General features: G+C 39.5%; 1 protein-coding gene across 1 annotated transcript; it reads left to right on the top strand.

Annotated features, from left to right (window-relative positions):
* The first annotated feature begins 5,960 nt into the window (after positions 1-5,960).
* On the top strand, positions 5,961-19,091 carry PDK1 (pyruvate dehydrogenase kinase 1). Its single transcript, XM_085066456.1, has 11 exons — positions 5,961-6,207; positions 9,375-9,516; positions 10,993-11,064; positions 11,593-11,777; positions 12,075-12,164; positions 12,463-12,540; positions 13,188-13,264; positions 13,958-14,056; positions 14,991-15,101; positions 16,247-16,360; positions 16,490-19,091. Exons 1-11 carry the CDS (start codon positions 6,075-6,077, stop codon positions 16,628-16,630), a joined length of 1,242 nt encoding a protein of 413 aa, XP_084922582.1. The 5' UTR covers positions 5,961-6,074; the 3' UTR covers positions 16,631-19,091.
* Positions 19,092-19,371: the final 280 nt, after the last annotated feature.

The raw sequence follows: 19,371 nt of genomic DNA, 5'->3' as shown, positions 1-19,371 counted from the left end.
TGAAAGGAAACTCCTGAAAGGGGCACTGAACTGCCAATGCCCATAAAGCACCTATGTTCCAGTGCTAATCCTCATGGCTGCAGTGTGTCTTAACTAAACAGACTGCACAGAACCAGAAAGCTGCTCATGTTCCAACAGCTGCAGTAGCTTCTTCCAGCACAGAGCAGGCACGTGTGTCAGCAGTTGGTTTGCAAAGGCCAGGAGCCCAAGGTGTGACGAAACCACCAGGCAACTGCAGCCTGTGCTCTGAGCCAGCAGAGGCCCCGGGATGTGCTTCAGCTGCCTTGCCAGACAGCATAGCTGTGTGGCACGAGAATGGGAGCAATGTTATTTTCCTATAGGGATTGTGTAACCAGTTGCTTCAGTTTTTTTATCCCAGTCCTCAGACATCTTTAATGTCTGTCTTACCAGGCCCCAGAGTCATAATTCACACTAAACACCTTTTACAGCCTCAAACTCTGCTGTGTCCTAACAATGTGAGCCGTGTGAGAAAAACACAGCAACTTCTTCCCCCAAAAGACTGCTGCTGAAACAGGCCTTAAACCCCAGCCAAGGTGTGACATCGTCACTGTAAAGTGGTTGGAGACCTGCAGTTTGTGTTTTTCATTGTGCATAATGCAGGAAAGACCCCTTTTCTAGCTCTGCAAAATGGTTGTTTGCTAGCAGCACCTTTGCAGGGCCATACTGACTCAAATATCCTAGAAAACACACAGTTTTTTTGCAGGAGGAGGTATCGCTGCTGCTGCAAAACAAGCTGAACACCCCTCAAAGCAGATACACAATGCTACCTATGTATTTTATCTCTCAGTCCCAGTGTCTTGGAGGGATAGAGAGGGAAGAGACAGAAATGTCAAATACTTTGGCCGAGAACTTATGAAATAATGCAACTGGTAAGTTGATTAAAAGAAATGTTTGTGGAATATTGTTTGGCTTCTTGAAGTGGAGGGGTCCAAGAGTACCTCAGCACAGAGCTGCGAAGTGCATCACTGCCAGCGAGCTTCCAAGGTACTCTGACTGATCCCAGCTTAGCAAGGAGGAACAACATGGGAACAGCCATCCTGGACCAGACCAAAATTCACCTGAATCAGCATCCCACCTTTGACAACTGGTAAGAGCTAAGAGGCCATGATGGCGATACTGTGCTGTTCCTGTTCCCCAAAAATGTTGATGCAAATTTCAGCAGCTGTGTGATACATTTTTCCTATGGAAGAAAAATACATCCACAGAATCGTAAGAGTATCTCAAGTTGGAAAGAGACCCATAAGGATCATAGCTCCTTGCAGGACTACCTAAATCTAAACTGCATGACTAAGAGTATCCATGATAATCCAAATTTCTCCAACTGCCTTCTGCTCTTGAATCACAAAGCTGTCATGGCAAAAATTCATGAACTCCAAAGTTTAATTATACACGGGATAAAAATAAACCCATCTGTTCTTAAATCTGCTGTAGTTTGGTAACTGATATAGAAACCCCTTCATATTTTTTACCAACTTTGTTGCCATTTTTATATCTTTTTATTTCTATCTCTGCAAAAAAGAGACTAAAGCCACACAAACCAATGTAACACTAAGAATTTGTCTAGTATAGCAAAAGGTCAACTTACTGACAAAGACCTAAGAACAAAGACAAACCTAAGAACAACAAACAATTTGTGCAGCTTAAGTACACAAGCTGAAAGACATGTCTAGATGGGCCACATGACTGTGCAGGCATTGCAGCAAAGCATCTAAACCACTTAAAGAAAAGAGATATTCTAAGGATATTCATACCTGTCAACTTAAGTATTTTCCTAATCTGAGTTGCACCTACTTTGGAGGACATTAAAGAAAAGGAAAAAAGCACCAGTACGTGCAGCACCCAAGGATGATGACTTCCAGTATCACCTTAAACTAGAAAGTCTTTCTGTGGAATGCCCTGCAATATTAAAACTTAAATAAATTAAACTGAAGTTCAACTAAATGTTGTGTTTTCATCTAAAGTCTGAATTGTTCCGTCCCATTTAAATTATGTATTCAGATATATTACAACTTCAAGAACACCAGTAAGCATGAATATGAGTAGAAAAATGCCAAATAACAAAAATAATACATTTATCCTTTTTGGTTTGCATAAGAATTTACAGAAATTAGTACATCAGAACTCTGGCCAGTGTCACACTGGATCACATCAGAGCAAGTCCCCAGAAGATCATCAATGAGAGGAACAGTTTTTAGTGGAGAAAGAGCAAGATATTCTCCAAAATTTTAACAGAACCTGTTTACATGGATCAGTATCTGATCGATCGTTTAAGACCAAGACAACACCATTAGGTAAATAGAGAGGTTCTTCTCTGAACACAGCATTTAAAGAATTACCCACCATTCTTTTATCCACAGTTACTTCTGTGACTGCGCATCCTGCACAACTTTTCCTGAGCAAATTGCTCACTGTTTACATGACTCTGTATGGTCTCTAGCTTACAACACAATGATTTATTTAACCTCTGGCAGCCTTTGCCACGTCTTGTGGCTGGGGACTGTTGTCCAAAGATAACTTTAGGCAGAAGGCCAGTTTTTAAGGCATGCCTGTAAAGTTGAAGCATAAAACAGTATAACAGTAATATAGAGATCTAAAAGATGAAGCCAATCGAGAGCCATCATAAGAAATTGCAACAGTTTACAAAGACTCCATGTGCTTGTAGGCACTTCTTTAAACCAGTGCTGGCTCACAACTGAGAGACCATCAAAAATGGTTTTGAGCACAACAATTCTCAAGTACAAGTCCCAAACTACTACAGACTTGAGCAGCATGAGCTACTCCTTGGTGTTCCTGGGGTGTCCTACAAGCAGCAATAAGCAAAAACTGCCAATATGCTGTATTTGCAGAAGTCTTGCAGAGACAGACAAGCTTGTCTGTTCACCCCATTAGCCACCAGTCCCTGGCCAGAACAGAACAGCCATTCAGTCTCAGCACAAAGATTAAGGTATGGTTGGATTACAAACCAGATGAAAAAGCAGTCTAATCCTGAACTACTGCTTCATTCTCACATACTATTGGTGCAGTTACTGCTCAGGAAACTGCATCTAGAGGCTGACTGAATCAAATGTTTTCTGTATTTCAATGCAGTATTAAAAAGGAATAAGACAAGATTAAATGTGAAGCAATCCAACAAAGCACTCAACAGATTAATGTGATTGATACAACAAAACTATTCCTGCTCTAGTGGATGCCACAGGATATGCATCCCCACTGTCATGTCACAGACAAGTCACAGGTACAAGGTTTTTTTTAAGGAAACCAATATTTAAAAGTTGATTTAATAAGATAAATTTATGGGGCAAATACAAGTATCCACAATAAAAGATGCAAATGATACAGGGCATGGTCCACTGCTGATATTGTTTTCTCTTTCTACAAATGATGCTGGGAATGATGGCAACACATCACCACTGGAGATCAGGTTAGCCATAAATGATTGCTTATCCTTCTCACAGGAGCAACCATTGCCAGCATGAACCAAATTTGGTTCACACATCAACAAGCTCCCCACAGGGTGGAGACCCTCACTTTTCTTTATTTCAATCAATATGGTAACTATAGTACATTACACACAATATATGTTTCTTTCCTGTGGGTACAATCTACTGTTAACAGTAATTATAAGGGAAGGTGATGAGGGCATCTTGCCCACTGAAATGCAGAAAGTAAATTGGGATAATGCTTGCTATTGAACAGTATTTCTGTATGGTGTAGCATGCAGAATAATTTTATGGATGGCACTGTTGCAGAGGCCTTTTTGATACATATGATTAACATTTAGCAAAACCATAATAATTAGGCAACCAAAAATTTCCCTCAAATTACAACTGGAACATGGCATTAACCTGTTTACAGGCAGAGAAGCAAGAGGAGGTGACCACACTCACTGTGGAGCCATAAATTGACTTCAGACATGGGGGAACTGCGATGGTGCATTCCCCCCCCCAACTCCTCAGGCCTGTTCTATGATCTCAGCAGTTACCTCCCTGAATTGCAGTGCAAATGAAACGGCACCATTGTTACTGGACTTCTTTCCCCCAGAATTTCTGGTAGTTACAAGTTTGGCTTGTGGCCAGAATGGAAACCTAATGATGACTAAAGGCAAGCATCTCCTGATCCAACAAAGAGCAGTACCAAGAGAGGCCCTTTGAGCTCTCCCAGACCACAGCAGCTGCGAGCAGCACCTCTCAGAGTGGGACACCTGCAGCTCATGAACTCAAGTCTGCCATGCTTGAAACACCATCCCCCTACAGCCCTCAAGGAGCAATTCTTGCCTGGTGAGAAACGGAAGTGGATTTGATGTATTGCACTGAACTCAAAGGGAACCTTTCATATTAACTTTGTACACAGGTATAAATGTACATATCTCTGCCTGTGTGTGAATTGTGGCCTATGTAGTAACTAACAGAGTGAACCTTGCCTTCAAACTCTGCTAGGTCACTAGGTTAAACTCATATCAAATAACAAATAATTAAAGCAGGTATGCTCATCAAAACAAAGGTAGAAACTGTTGAAAAACTCATTATTTGGAAGTATCTAAGTGCTTGCTTGATGTAGAATTGTTATAGCAAGCTGAGCTATATGGCTATATTGTGTAAGTCAAAGTTGGATCACAATGGAGCCTGGAACTAACAGGCTGAACATTAATAATAGTTAGAACAGACAAAACTGTAGTTTAAATATTACTTAAAAATTAGTAGCTGGAGCAACCATATTATAACATGGACTACAGAACTGACTGAAACCCCCACAGAAACAGACCTCAGAGGATGTGAAGACGACCACATGGCAAGCACTTGGTAACAAAACAGCAAAGCAATGAAGGGCTAGAAGGGCCCAGACTCCAATACAGCTGTTGATCCAGACTGTCCTGTGAGGGGTGCAGAGTTTAGACTGTAATAATAATTGCCCAGGGACTCCTTTGTCGGAGTCCCTCTTTTGAGGCACCTAGCTCAAACTACCAGGTATCAAAATTAAATCTGTACCAATACACCTCTCTAATGGAGATGAGCACCTAATGTCAAAAACTTCCTAAACACCTTTACTGCAGTAAATTTATCAGCTATGCTTATAATCCCTCTTAACTGCCTTTTTCTGGATAATATTCTAGATATTTCTACCAGAGGAGGACAACAAACCATTCAATACACTATTCGGTACCTCACATTGCATTCTAACAGGCAGTAAACTGATTTAATGTGGCGTCCAGTCCAAGTGCTGTTCTACCAATACAGACACGTATTGTGCTCACTGCTGACCCATCAGGAGTAAAGGCAGAAGACCTTTTTTTTGTTTTTTGATTCTCTTTTTCCTGGTAACGGAAAGAAACCCAGCGCCGCCCGCCCGGCCCCCGGCAGTCACAGGTGCGACAGAGAGCAGTCACACAGCTGCGTAAGCCCGGCCGATTCCCTCGGAGCCTCTGTCCTGCCGCCGGCCGCACAGATAGTGCCGGCACGTCCGCGGGTTTCTGCAGCCTCCCGTTGCAGCCCACGCGTTCCCCACGCCGGGAGCCGAGTCCCAGCAGCCCGCCCCGGCCCGGCCGCATCCCACAGCGAGGGGGAGCCCGCAGAGCCCGGGTGCGCTGAGCCCGCACGGCCGAGCCCTCCGACACCCCAACGCCGAGCGAGCGCCGCTGCTGCGCGGCACCTCGTGGTGCGGTCCCAGCCCCGCACCCACCGCCCCTCCGGCCGCCTCACGGCTCCGACACCCCATAACGCCGCGTACCTGGCATGGCCGGGCTCCTGCACGAAGCGAGCCTCACCTTCTCCCGGCGGGCCATCAAAGCGCGGGGTCAGTGGAGCAGCCCCCCTCAGGCGCTGCCGGGCGGCTCCGGACACCCCCGCCCCGCTCCCTCAGAGCCGCCCTCTCCTCCGCCCCGCGCCGCTGCGGGGTTGGGCCGGGCGGAGACACACACACACCCACCCACCCCTCGGGCACCTCCTCCCGGCGGCGTGGCGCAGGCGGTGCGGCCTTGGCAGGGGCCGGGGCTGGGGGAGCGCCGCGGCGGGAAATGGCGGCCGGGCCGGGTTGAGCCGCGGGGTCGGAGCTGCACCATGAGGCTGCTGCGCGCCCTCCTGCGCGGTGCCGCCCCGGGCGGCGCCTCTGCGGCCAGCATTCCGCAGCAGGTGGACTTCTACTCACGCTTCTCCCCTTCGCCGCTCTCCATGAAGCAGTTTCTGGACTTCGGTGAGTCCCCGCCGAGCCGCCCTCGACCGCTGCCCCTCCTGCCAGACGTGCCAGTGAGGAGCGGGACTGCCGCGACCCCTCACCCCGTCAGCACTGCCTGGCTGCTGCTTATCTCCTTGAACGCTGTGCTTTCTGCCAGGAAAGGGCTCTGCTTCCTTCTGGGACTAGGGAGCCCAGCTGGCTCATTCCCGGACACTGCAACTATGGCAAGGTTGAAATTCAGCTGAAAGCTCCGGTTTTTGGCACCACCGGGGTAGTTGGGTTTTTCCTGCAGAACCCGCACTGTTGGGGAGAGGGTGGGGACAGCTGTGACAACTGGCAGCATTAGAGCAGTGACTCAGACAGGTGAGACTGGTTAAGCCTTTTGCAAAGCAGCATGTGGCCTTTTAAAGGCATCTTCCAAACACATCAAACGTTCACCCTCAGCTGGCACCGAAGGCTGACACAGTCATCACTTCTCAGTCGCGTGTCTGTGCCCGACAGAAATATCCTACCCCAATTCGGCTGCTTTAGAAGGTGTGTAGGAGAAGGAGCAGGATGCAGACACCAAGAACCATCCTGGAAGATTTGAAAGCTAGTTTTGAAAATGAGTAAATCAGTAACAGGATACTCACTCTTACACTCTGCACGGAAACCACTCATAATGCTTCCAGGTTTGACTGTCTGCTTGGAAACAAAAGGGATCACAGGAATGGTTCTATTTTGCTTCAAAGCAAAGACCACATAGAGAAAGGTTGTGTAAGTCAAACTGAGACAGCTTTTCAAAGCCTCAGGTTGGAGCCATTCTGTAGTATCTTTTGTTTCTCTCCCCAAGGCTCTTTGGTGTGCATAAATGTTCACATAAGTGTTATATATTTAACTAGTTAATAATTTCATTTTTACAGTTTTGTAAGTAAAACCTAAGTGAGAACTAATCCTAGACCCCCAAACTTTGTATAAGCAGGAAGACTTACAAAGATGACTTTCTCAAAACTATCTGCTGCCACTTCATCCATCAATTCAATGTTTCACTCGTGGCAATGAAATGCATCTGACATTTAAAACTCCAGACTCCTACAGGAACCCCACCATGTGTTCTGTTGCTACAATACTTATAAGCAAAGAATCTTGAAATTCAGAGTTTGCTTTGACCTGTATTATTTTACCACTACTGATAAAATAATGCATACCTTAAAATCAGTGTTTTATTTTCAAGGCACACTATTCTCTTGTGTCAAAAGATAGGCTACTTTTTGCTGTTAGTACCTGAACATAGGGAAAAAATAATCTTAAAAATTTTGAAAATTTTTTCTTTTTCTTAAGGATGTAATCACAGATAGGAGAAACTTAGAAATAAAAAAGAGTACAAGACAGAGACAGTATTTGCCTATAAAACATTCTGTAGCCATTATAATCTGATGGTATTTTCATCATCAGGGATTTTTTTTTAATCTTTTTTCTAGCGTGAGAGCAGTCAAAGAGGAAACTAAACTCTGGTGATATTAGCTTTAAAAAATGAAATACTCTATAAGCAAATTTAGGTCTGATCTTGGATTATAAGACCACAGTATTTTCTGTAAGAGTCTCACCCATTCCTTGCCGAGATATAGACTGTAGCTGCACAGGGAAAGATAGTCATCTGCCTGTTCAATTTGCCTGCCCTGTATGGTCTTCCATATTTGACCCAGGATTGCAAAGATAAGGCCTTCAGATACAAAAGCTATTTTGTGGAATGTAATTTGCTGAGTATATGAGGCATTTAAAGATTATTTTTACATTCTAATAACTCCAATCTGACTTATTCTTGGAATTTTACCCCAGAAAAGGGAAAGTCCTGTAACAGTCATGCCTGAAATGCAATCTGACTAGGGAGAAAAATGAAAGGTTGCTAGGCAGAGGACATATGTAGACAATGTATAATACTGGTAAATGCCCATGGGGAATAATTTCTTGTAAATTATTCACTTTTTTATTAACTGACATTCCTTCATCAGTGTAGTTTACGATGTGTCTGAGTCTGCATGCTTTAAAGTAAACTACTCCATTTAAATTTGGTGAAGATTTTTCTTAAGGCACTCCCAGCTTCCTTTTTTTCTTTCCACATCCCTGCCTTTAATCTTCCCCAACTTCCCCTTGCCAAATTGAAGGAGTGAACTGAGCAGTAACATTGGAGTTAATTTTTAGGCAATACCTGTTGTGAAACACCAGACCTGAGGTATGTATTTCATTGCAGCAGATGGGCAGGTTAGGAAGTTCAGATGCTGTTTATGTGACAGTCTTGAAGTGGAGAAAGAAACCTGGCTGAGAATGAATTCCAGCATTTCTTAGTCTCTTCCCCATGCTGCACCTTCCTTTCTTGCCTAGGACAACAAGGTTCGTGGGCGTAAAAGCAGGTCTTGATTTTAATAACCACATTTAATTGCTCCCCACACAGATGACACTTGTTCTTACAAAAGGACTGGTCAGTTTTCAATAGATGCAGTATTTTCACTTCTAGCTTTTAAAAATGTAAAAAATTAAATGTAAATAATTGTGTTGGTATCCTAGTGGCTAAGCAGAGCAGCTGTCCTGCTTCCGTTTCCTTGTCATTATTCATGTGAATTCATTCATTTGACATCTGTTCCTGTAAAACTGAATTTAAACTACAAGTTTAGTTGAAAATAAGATCAATATTACTGAATTTATTTTCTGAAAGTGTTTGAGGATAAGTTATGGTAGTTCACTAAAATCAGTGATCAAAGGCAGGGTATATGGGACTATGATACTTTCTCAGGCAACCTTCTCATAAATAGTTCCCTGTGCTAGTTTCCTTTGCTCCTCTGACAAGCTCAGAATGACATATTGTTTGGTCAGTGCTGGTAAGAGTCAATGTTTGTTGCAAAGAAAATGAACCATATAAATGGATAGAAGCCATATTGCAAGTTGAATAGTATGGCTCTCCAAGTGTTGCATCAGTTTCTCTTTATATATTGAAGATTCTCATAACTGCAACAGGTAGGTTTCAATATGAGATACATTTTGAAATACAAGTGGGCTGCTGCCATGAAAGAAACACTGGATTACTAGCCTGGCTGAGTCAACTTTGAAACCAAAGCATAGGTCTCTTATGGAAGAAAATAAGAGTCTGTGTAGTTCTCTATGTTAAATATTGACTTTATTCTGATGTCATATATTTATTTTGGTCTTAGGATCTGAAAATGCTTGTGAAAAGACTTCATTTATGTTTCTGCGACAAGAGTTGCCTGTGAGATTGGCAAACATAATGAAGGAAATAAGCTTGCTTCCAGATAACCTCCTAAGAACACCTTCAGTTCAGCTGGTGCAGAGCTGGTAAGAACAGTGACACATTCCTTGAAGGGTGACCTTCTGCATATACACGGGTTGGAAGAACTCATTCTCTTCTACTGGAAGAACATTCATGGGCTTGTTAAGTGAGCATCACTTATTTATACCGAGATACTAAATATACTAATGTGATTTAGATCAGAAACTAAATTTACAGATGTGGGGAAAAAACATTTAGGAGTAATTAGAGAACCCACGAGGGAATTAAAAATCATTAAGTATTGCACACAGTCATGTATTCATGTCTGAGGATACAATTTTTTTTTTTGTAAAACAAAAATCCACCAGAACAATGTTTAATAGGAGACTTACCTAAAACTAAAGAAGCTAGTTGAAGAAACCAACAGAAGCAGACTAAGGCACAAAATGTTTGCAAAACACAGCAAAACCATTTACAAGACAGGTTATTGCAGACAGAGAGTAAATGTATAGGAAATATGACGGAAAAGCAATAGGAAGCTCCCAAAGCCAAAACATAAAGCAACAGAAAGAACATGAAGGTATTAAAGTAAAAAAGACATTATTTGAAAAGTAAAATTTGCTTTGAAGTAAGGAACTTGGACATAAGCATAAACTTTTTTAAAATGAAAGCAAAAGATATTGCTTGGCAACTGCAAAAGGCACAATGATTTCTGGAAAGGCTTTTAAAATTAAGAGAACACAAAATCTGCCAGTAAGTGGGATTGACTAGATGGCTGAATATGAAAAGAGCTATCAATGAAGATAAAGGCTCTTAATGAAACATAAAGGCTTACATTCTCATGATACGAGACGACATTGATCAAATGGGAAATTAATTCCATTTGGGCAAATGCAAAGTAGAGCACAGGGAAGAATCTCCTCTCCTTGTGTGCTTGCTTGCTTACAGTGGAAAAAGATATTTTGATGCTACTGGGAGTATTTTTCTGGATGTGTCAGTTGATGGGCAAGGAGGAAAACAGTGTTAGGAACTAAATAACAAGTGGGGAGGAATATAATTGTACCACTGTGTTAGCCCATTATTCCTCTGAATTGCATGCAGCTCCATCTTGAACAGAAAAGACCAAGAGGGATAATCAGAGGGTTGGAACAATTTCTACGTGAGGAGAAACCAAATAGAATTCTTCAACTTGGAAAATATGCATCTAAGGAAAGAGGTGGCAGAAATATTTAAATCATGAACAAATGGAAAGATTTTTCTAATAACAGAGAGTCGCTGAGGCTGCAAATAAGCGATCACCTACTGGGTTTAAAAAACAAAGATGGTATTTTATGCATTCTAATTAAATTGTGGAATTCATTGCTCTGGAAATTTTGGAAGAAAACATAATAAATAGATTCAAAGGAATCTAACAAAATTCACAGAGGAGACAGGTATAATGATTTGGAAACAAGCAACATTGGAAAACTACAATTTACTAACCAGAGAGATCTGGGGAGGCATATTAGAATTGGTCTTTATCCTGTTTATTTCATTGAAAGGTACGTCCAAAGTCTTCAGGAGATTCTTGACTTTAAGGACAAAAGCTCAGAAGATTCAGGGACTATTCACAGGTAAGGCTTTGCTGCCACATATGTTAGTATTTTGTTAATACTGCATGGAAGAACTGGCAAGAAAACAATAGCTTAAAAAAAGATTTCCTATCTCAGAACTTTACGTAAGAATTGCAGTAATGTCATCCCCTGTCCCTAAAAGCAGGGTACATAATAGCAGGAAATGAAGCACTTCAGCATGTTTTTCTGTAGAACGGCTCTGGTCAGTGTGTTGGCTGACCATAAGTGCTATTTGAGAGGCATGTGTTGTTCTGCTTGAAAACAGTTGGCACAGTTTCCTCTTTCTCTTGGCAGTAATCAAGAGAATAAATAAATAATAATTTTATAAATAGTCAGAATAGTTGATGACTGATTATTTCAATGCTAGTCACTGAAATACCCTGTAAAGACTGACCTGCCTTCTTAGTGCAGTAGGCAGATGTGTGGTATTTTTGTATATAAGACTTCATTTTTGTAGATGGGCACTCTTTGTTTGCCAGAGTATTAAATTCCCTTGAAAGTGAAACACTAACAATGTATTCATTTTAGTTTTACAGATACTGTGATAAAAATCAGGAATCGACACAATGATGTAATTCCTACGATGGCTCAAGGAGTAATAGAATACAAGGAAAGCTTTGGCATTGATCCAGTGACCTCACAGAATGTGCAGTATTTCTTAGACCGCTTCTACATGAGTCGCATTTCAATCAGAATGCTCCTTAATCAACACTGTAAGTGCCAGTGCTGCAAGGACGGGAAATGATACCTGTACCATGTCAAATGTATTTTCCTTTAATTTTTTAAGGGCTTAATATGTACTAAAATGCCACTTAAGAGTATACTATCTGCCTTGCCGTTTGTAACTCATTCTTAATACAATTCCTAAATATTTATTAAAAGTAGGCTTTCAAGTATGGTGAGGACTGGAATTATAGATTGCCTATAAATTTTTATTTAGCAAAACTGAAGATACAAACTAAAATTCTGAAATTATACTGGATATTAAATAATGTTTTATTTTTTGGCAGCTTTACTGTTTGGTGGGAAAATTAATCCAGCTCATCCAAAGCACATTGGAAGCATCGATCCTAACTGCAATGTTGTTGAAGTTATTAGAGGTAAATTCAGATGATAAGAACAAGAATCCTGAACACTTACATGAATGTCTATAGTAAAAGCAAATCCACATCATGATATTCATATACTGTTCAGTTCTTTCCTACCTGAAGCAGAATTTTTATTTGAAGTGTAATACAATTTTGAATCTTTTTCCTATAAACCCAGTTTTTGTCAGACAATACAAATCTGCCTGACAGTGCACAGTGCTTTCAATTTTTGTTTTTCTTTTATCAAACTCTAAAGGAGAAAAAAAAAAAGTGGGAGAGGGAAATGTAACTTCCTTGTTTTTTATTATAGATGGCTATGAAAATGCCAAGAGACTTTGTGATTTATATTACATGAGCTCTCCAGAACTTATCCTTGAAGAGTTGAATGGTAAGTGAATATGGACAAGGCACACTTGAACACTGTGAATTACTTCCTCTAAAGGAGCTGGTGGTGAAATGTTTTCCTCCTGCTTTTCATATAGTTCATGTGTTCTCCATATCTACTGTCGTAAATAGTTTGGGTTTTTTAAATCTGGCAGAATGCTTTCCCCATTCCTCCCTTTAATTAGAAAACTGACATGAGTAGAAGTTTTTGATACTACAGCTGTTGATGTAACAAATTTTAGCAGGCTCCTTCCCTCCCTAGGATTTCATTGTGTCTTCACCTGACATTACTGCATCTCACCCTCTCTGCATTTCTTGCGACACTCTAAAGATTTATACAAGATACTTCATTCCATCTTCATGACACCTATGAGAAGATTATTAGAAAGCAACTATCATATGCCCTGGTCAGTGATGCCATAGTGGGTTTTAAGATTAATTTCTAAAGCAGCAAGCAACATTTGAAAGTCTTGATTATAACTTTTGATTCACATACAACTTTTGAAAATATTTCTGTTCAAATTCTCCTTCTTTAAATTTAGCAATACAGATTGACATTTTGAATTACTGTGGGAATGAATGAATGAATGAAGGATAGATATCTCATCTGCTATTTAGTTTTTTAGACTCTCTTCACTCTCTTCTCTCCAGCTAAATCACCAGGACAGCCCATGCAAGTGGTGTATGTGCCATCACATCTCTATCACATGATTTTTGAACTTTTCAAGGTCTGTGCAATTACCATCAATTAGACAATTCTTTCATACATCTTTGTTTACTGAGATTGTATTGCTTTAACTTTCTGAACCAATTCTAGGTGACAGTGTGTTTGTGCAAGTGCAAACCTCTTGCCATTTGACTGCAGAACACAGCAAAATTGTACTATTGAGACAAACAGTAATTCATAGAAAATGAACCTCTTTGGAAGATGTATCTCTTTTGCATAGCCACTGAGTGTATCTGACACCTTCTGAATAGACAGCTTAAATCTTTAAATGTATGAAGATGTTAGTTAACAACACAAGTGAGAATAAAATATCCCAAAAATTGTGTATCTTCAAATCTTGCAAAACGTGTAACATGTCCTATAGAGCTTTCCTCAAGCACTTCAGTCCTAGACTTTCCTTGACATTTGTGTCATATTGCATGCACTTATGGGCATTATAAAGAATTCTACAGCAAAAACTCTGTATGCTAAACTATTCAGATGTTTCTGTTAAAAATATTATATACTTGAAGTCTCTCTATTCTAGTAAACTATATATATACTGATACTGAAGAAACCAGAAATACTAAAAAACCCATTCTAAACAATATACATTTTTTCTGATTCTCAAATCCATGATAAAATAACTGCTATATTGATGCTTTAAGATAATATACAAAGTAAACAGGATTTAAGTTTTCCTTTAAAATTACAGAATGCAATGAGAGCCACCATGGAACATCATGCTGATCGATGCATTTATCCTGCAATTCATGTACACATCACATTGGGAAACGAGGATTTAACTGTGAAGGTACTCACTTTTTAAAATTATTTGGAAGGTTATTTTGATTAGGGTTTTCTTCCTGTCATGAACAGTGTATTAGTAACTTGAGCTGGTGATCCAGTTCCATCAATAGAATGTATGTGATGACACATGTAAGTGAAACAACCATCATGGAATTCCACATACTGCATCAGCGGGAAATTTTTCAAGAGGTTGCAGTCACACTGAGGGATCTGCAATAGCATCCTGTACTTGCTTATGTCTTGCCTAGCTTGGAACCAACCGTGACTAAAAATGAAGTAGGATCATTATAGAATTGTAACATCAGCATTTCATAAATGACAATGACAGAGCTATACAGGTGTGAAACAACTGAAAAAAGGAAAATGAAGATTGTATATTCCACACAAAACCAACCTCCTGATGTTCGCAGTTTCTTCTTTCTCTGTGCATCATTGATGTTGGATTTGAAAGACCAACTGCAAGCACTGGGTTTTTCATACGACTAACTAAACTGTAGTAAAACAACAACTTCGACTTACTCCTTCAATAATAGGTTTTAGTAATTATACATAAATGGCAGTGTTCTTGAGGAATAAAGATTAAATACACACAGAACCTGACATTTGCTAAAAGGTATAGACAGTGACTTCAGACAAAAGTGGGTTATGAACAAGATGAAAGCAGTGCACAATTCAAGTAGAATTTCCTTGCTTCCAAAAGATTGTGAATGCTTCTTATAGTGGTATTTTATTTAATGGTTTGGATAAGGGATGAAAAGGAAGGATTCATCTCTCTCTGGTCATTGTTGGAGATGAGAATTAAAGAAAACCTGTAACTTGGTAGGGACAACTTCAAATAATGTTTTACCTGAACTTTCTCTGGGTTATTGTTTGAGAGAAGCTATCTTTTATAAAGATGTATTCAGGGATATAAAGCTAAATGCTCCGTCTTGTTTCAGATGAGTGATCGTGGTGGTGGTGTTCCTCTGAGGAAAATTGACAGGCTGTTCAACTATATGTATTCAACAGCACCACGTCCTCGTGTTGAGACATCACGAGCTACACCTTTGGTATGCAAATCTTTTATACCCTGGCATCATAGAAATGTTTAATTGTCACAAAAACCATTCAGCCAAAGCTATGAAATACTGATTTTATAGATATTACATTGAGTAATACTTGAATGTCACATCTTAATTCCAGTATTTTTCTAAAAATAACTGGAATATTGCATAAAATACTAAGAATTATTTGTATTTGTTCAAGATTCTCTTTTTCTCTACTAAATCTAAAGATTAGCAATGTCAAGCAGAACACTTAGCTGTGCTGCATGTACTGTAGTGAGAACAGGATTCCAAATTATTTTTGTAGCCACTACATTAAAGGAAAAATAGTTACAGCAATGACTTTGGATCAAGGCCATAGTTCATTTGTATTGTGTGGTCAACTGTGCCATTCTCCAGCAAGTATGAAGGTACATAGATGTGACAGGGCATATGAAGAATCTGCTTTGGTCTCATGTGACTGTAATAAATGTACAAGAAATAAAGCCTAAGCTCTCAGTTAGAATCTCTGAACAGCTTTTCTGTATTTATTCTCCCACATTGCATCATTAAAAAATGTATATAGCATTCTGCATGTAGATGACTCTGCAACTCATAAAACACTAGATCTTTACAATGAAGTGTTGTGTATGCTTATTGAGAGATTACCTCTAAAATTTAGTATATTCAAAAAAGTCATACTTAACACTTCAGGGCTATGTCCTGCTACTGCAGTCAGGCCTTGGCAGAATTTTAGTGTAAGTGCAAATTCATAGACATTGTGTCTTGAACCTTTTGTATGTACTGATGAGGAAATGTATCTGACTTAAGTACTCAGTGTTCTTAAGATTAGTAGCTCCATGTGGCATGAAACAGAACACAGTTTTCTCTAATAACTTCTCTTCAAAAGGCTACCATAATACAAGAAATATTTGTTATCTACCAGCCCTCTCTGACAAAGGAATGAAACAGTTTTATCATAACCACAATCATCCATGCATTCTTCTGGTTTTGGGGTGTGTAATAGCTCAGGGGGGGCATAATAGTTAACATCTGAACTCCTGTTACTGTCAAACATCATAACTTAGTTTGTCTACTTAACCTATTAAATTAAAACAGAAAATGCCACTGATTGATGCAATTAATGGAAATACACTTTTTCTTCTGATCAGGCTGGATTTGGTTATGGCTTACCCATATCACGTCTGTATGCACAGTACTTCCAAGGGGACCTGAAACTGTATTCCTTAGAAGGCTATGGTACAGATGCAGTTATTTACATCAAGGTATGATGTAACGCTTTACTGTTTTACATTTATCAGCATCTCTGATCTGAGCTGCTAATGAAACTCCTTGTTCTGCTACGGTAATTTCAATTATAAAGAATCATCAGCTACAGCCTTTTCTCCTTACAGGCCTTGTCAACAGAGTCAATTGAAAGACTCCCTGTATACAACAAAGCAGCCTGGAAACATTATAAAGCAAACCATGAAGCAGATGATTGGTGTGTGCCAAGCAGTGAGCCAAAGGACATGACCACTTTTCGCAGTATGTAGATTTTTCCTCAGCAGCTCATAAGAAATAGGGAATTTAAAAGACCTGATTTATACCAAGATGTCGAGCCACTTTTGATACGTGAAAGTAATTTTAAGTGGAGTAACAGAAAGTTTAGTGTAATTAGGCTTTTCTGAAATTAAAACACCAACAGCCACCAAAACCCCCAAACCTGCATTTACTTTTAAAGTGAGGTCATTTCACTTTGTATTTATGACTGCTTTCAGAGCTAATGCAAAGGAGCAATATTTTGGTTTTATAGGGATTCAATGCAATCTCTATCACATCTGGTATTAATGTAACTACAAAATAGTTTTATTAGAAAAAAGTACTGAAAATGTCACTGGAACATTTTTCTGTTACACAATACTACAGATTATTGAAAAATTGTGTAAGAAATATCAAGCTCATTGCTATACCTTTGCATCTGTATGGCACTTTCTGTTCTTTTATCTTAAGCATACTGAAGATAATTTTGAAAGTTAGATATGTTGCCTACATACATTGCCTACATCAAGGTTTTTTTTCAGCTGTAGAAATCACACTTCTCTGTAGGGATAAAAAAGTATTTTTAACTGCTACTACTGGTATAATGTATCTCAGGTATGTGGCATTGGTTGTATTTCATTGGTTGTAATGTGAATACATAATAGATGTGAAAAACTTACCTTGCCCTGATAATTGTGAATTAAAAAATAGCGTTGGCTTGTGTACAGTAATGTTGTCTTGCATTTGCCTGTATTTCTGTAGGTCATACCAAAATGCAGTATCAACATTCTAGCCCTCCTAAGATCTCAGACTTGGGTATGGTATGTCAGGTACAGCTGTAAATGGAAACTATTTTCATAAACAGATTTTTAAAATTTGTCCGTAATAGGGCACCTTGATTACTTTGATAACATAAACTACCTTCTCAGGAGTAATTAAGACTAAGTAGAATTAACAGTTTTTGAAAATTCCTTTGTACTGGTGATATGCTTCTGGCCTCATTTTTGTAGTAACTGAAAGTCACACTGTAACATAAACATGATAACCAGAATATGTTAATCAGTCAAAGACAAACTGTCAAAACATACAGGGGAAGATAGAGAGGGGAATGAGTATTACATTTCAGATACAAAGTCCTTCTAATAAAGAATTCAACTTAATGCCTACTGTGCCAGCTTTGTTCAAATCATATACATCTGTATCGCACCTTGATCACTGTCATTCCTGAACCTTTCAGGAGTGATGCAGTTAAAGCTGTTGACAACTAATCCTTTCCTCAATTAATTAAACTGAATGTAATTCTGTGGCTTTTGTTCTGCAGCAGACAATCCCTCTAAGGGATTTTTCTAGTTTACTATCTCTGCACAGAGCAGAAGGTGAGATATCACAAATGAAGAGGCTAGGTGGTATGTTAGAGATGGAAGTCATGCTATTCTAGTGGTAGCTGAGCCAAATTCAATACCTGCTACCTCCCTAGCCAAGTTCTGCAAAACAATGGAATAGTTTTACACCATGGTTAAGCAAATGTGGATCGCTTCAATAGAAGTGAATTACAGACTGGGCTGTATACAGTTAAAGTGATACTCTGAGGGAGGATTATTGTAGCTTTACTGCCACCAGAACAGTAGGGTTATCTATTCCACTCAAGCTTGTGGGTACCTTGAGGCCCCTATTTTTCTTCCTTACAAGGATGCGAGGTGGTGACTGGCACACATTTCAATCTGCGTGGCTACAACTGAGGACAGTTCAGAGCTGTTCTCTTCTTTGGCCTTGCAAGAGGATGTGAGAAATGCCACACAGTGTAAAAAGGACCTGTCCAAATGTTGGAAGGGACACATGTAGCTATTGCTTTTGCTAAATTAAAGCTGAAAGTTACAGCAAGGGCTTTTAAAAAACTCAGGTCTGAAGCTGAGCATTCTAGGCTTTAAAACTTTTAACTAACTCATCTGAATTGATTTTAGTAACATTGGACAACCACAAGCAATGTTTTTGAAGAAAAACTAATGGTTTGTTTTCTACAAAGTCTATTAAGTATTTTAGATATTATTGAAATAAAGCATCTTTCATGTTCTCAGCTAACTACCAATTGAATTCTGATTATCAGAACAACTTGTTGTATGTATCTCTTCACTTGCCACCCCAAATGATTGTGGTGAAAACAAATGTGTGGTATTTTGATTTACAATACTTAAAAAAAAATCCTAGTTACAAATTTGATTTTTGATAACTTTGATTTAAATAGAAGTGCAGAAGACAACTTTTGTGTTTAGTGTTTTCATTACCATACTGAAGTCATTGCTAGCACACTGGTTAAGTTGAAGTGAATCATGACAGAAAAGTAGTATACCATCAAAATACTGAGACTGTTTTGTGTGCTAATCATATCAGTCTTACACTGTAAAATTATTCCTGGTTTGTGTTAATTTTTTGAAAGAATCACTGCATTTATTCATTAAAACTATTGTAAAAATTAAACTTGGTTGGGTGTTTGTGTAGCTTGGTACTGAGCTCGTTCCATGCAACCTTCTCATTCAACATCCAGCATGTTAAATGCTGTGGTTTGTGATAATCAATGGTCTTATGCTCAGGTGCCAGGAGAGTTTATCATCCCTGCTATGGCCCCTCCTTAACTACAGCAACTCTGCACACTTGGAAACCTCTGCAATCAGTATTTCCACTAGTCTCCTTCCTGAGAAATCTGTTCACAGGGTCCAACTGTAGGCTTAAAGGGAAAAGGCAATACAGGATTCTATCA

This window comes from Lichenostomus cassidix, chromosome 7 (assembly GCF_008360975.1).
Source record: "Lichenostomus cassidix isolate B80296 chromosome 7, HeHo_3.0, whole genome shotgun sequence".
NCBI classification, from domain to species: Eukaryota; Metazoa; Chordata; class Aves; order Passeriformes; family Meliphagidae; genus Lichenostomus; species Lichenostomus cassidix.
This window is presented reverse-complemented; position numbering and strand designations above follow the sequence as displayed.

Excerpts from the sequence above, each read along its gene's own strand:
- PDK1 (XM_085066456.1), top strand. The coding sequence starts at position 6,075 with ATGAGGCTGCTGCGCGCCCTCCTGCGCGGTGCCGCCCCGGGCGGCGCC. Across the intron at positions 11,778-12,074 it reads AATGCTCCTTAATCAACACT|CTTTACTGTTTGGTGGGAAA; the intron begins GTAAGTGCCAGT and ends ATTTTTTGGCAG. Across the intron at positions 12,541-13,187 it reads TATCCTTGAAGAGTTGAATG|CTAAATCACCAGGACAGCCC; the intron begins GTAAGTGAATAT and ends TCTTCTCTCCAG.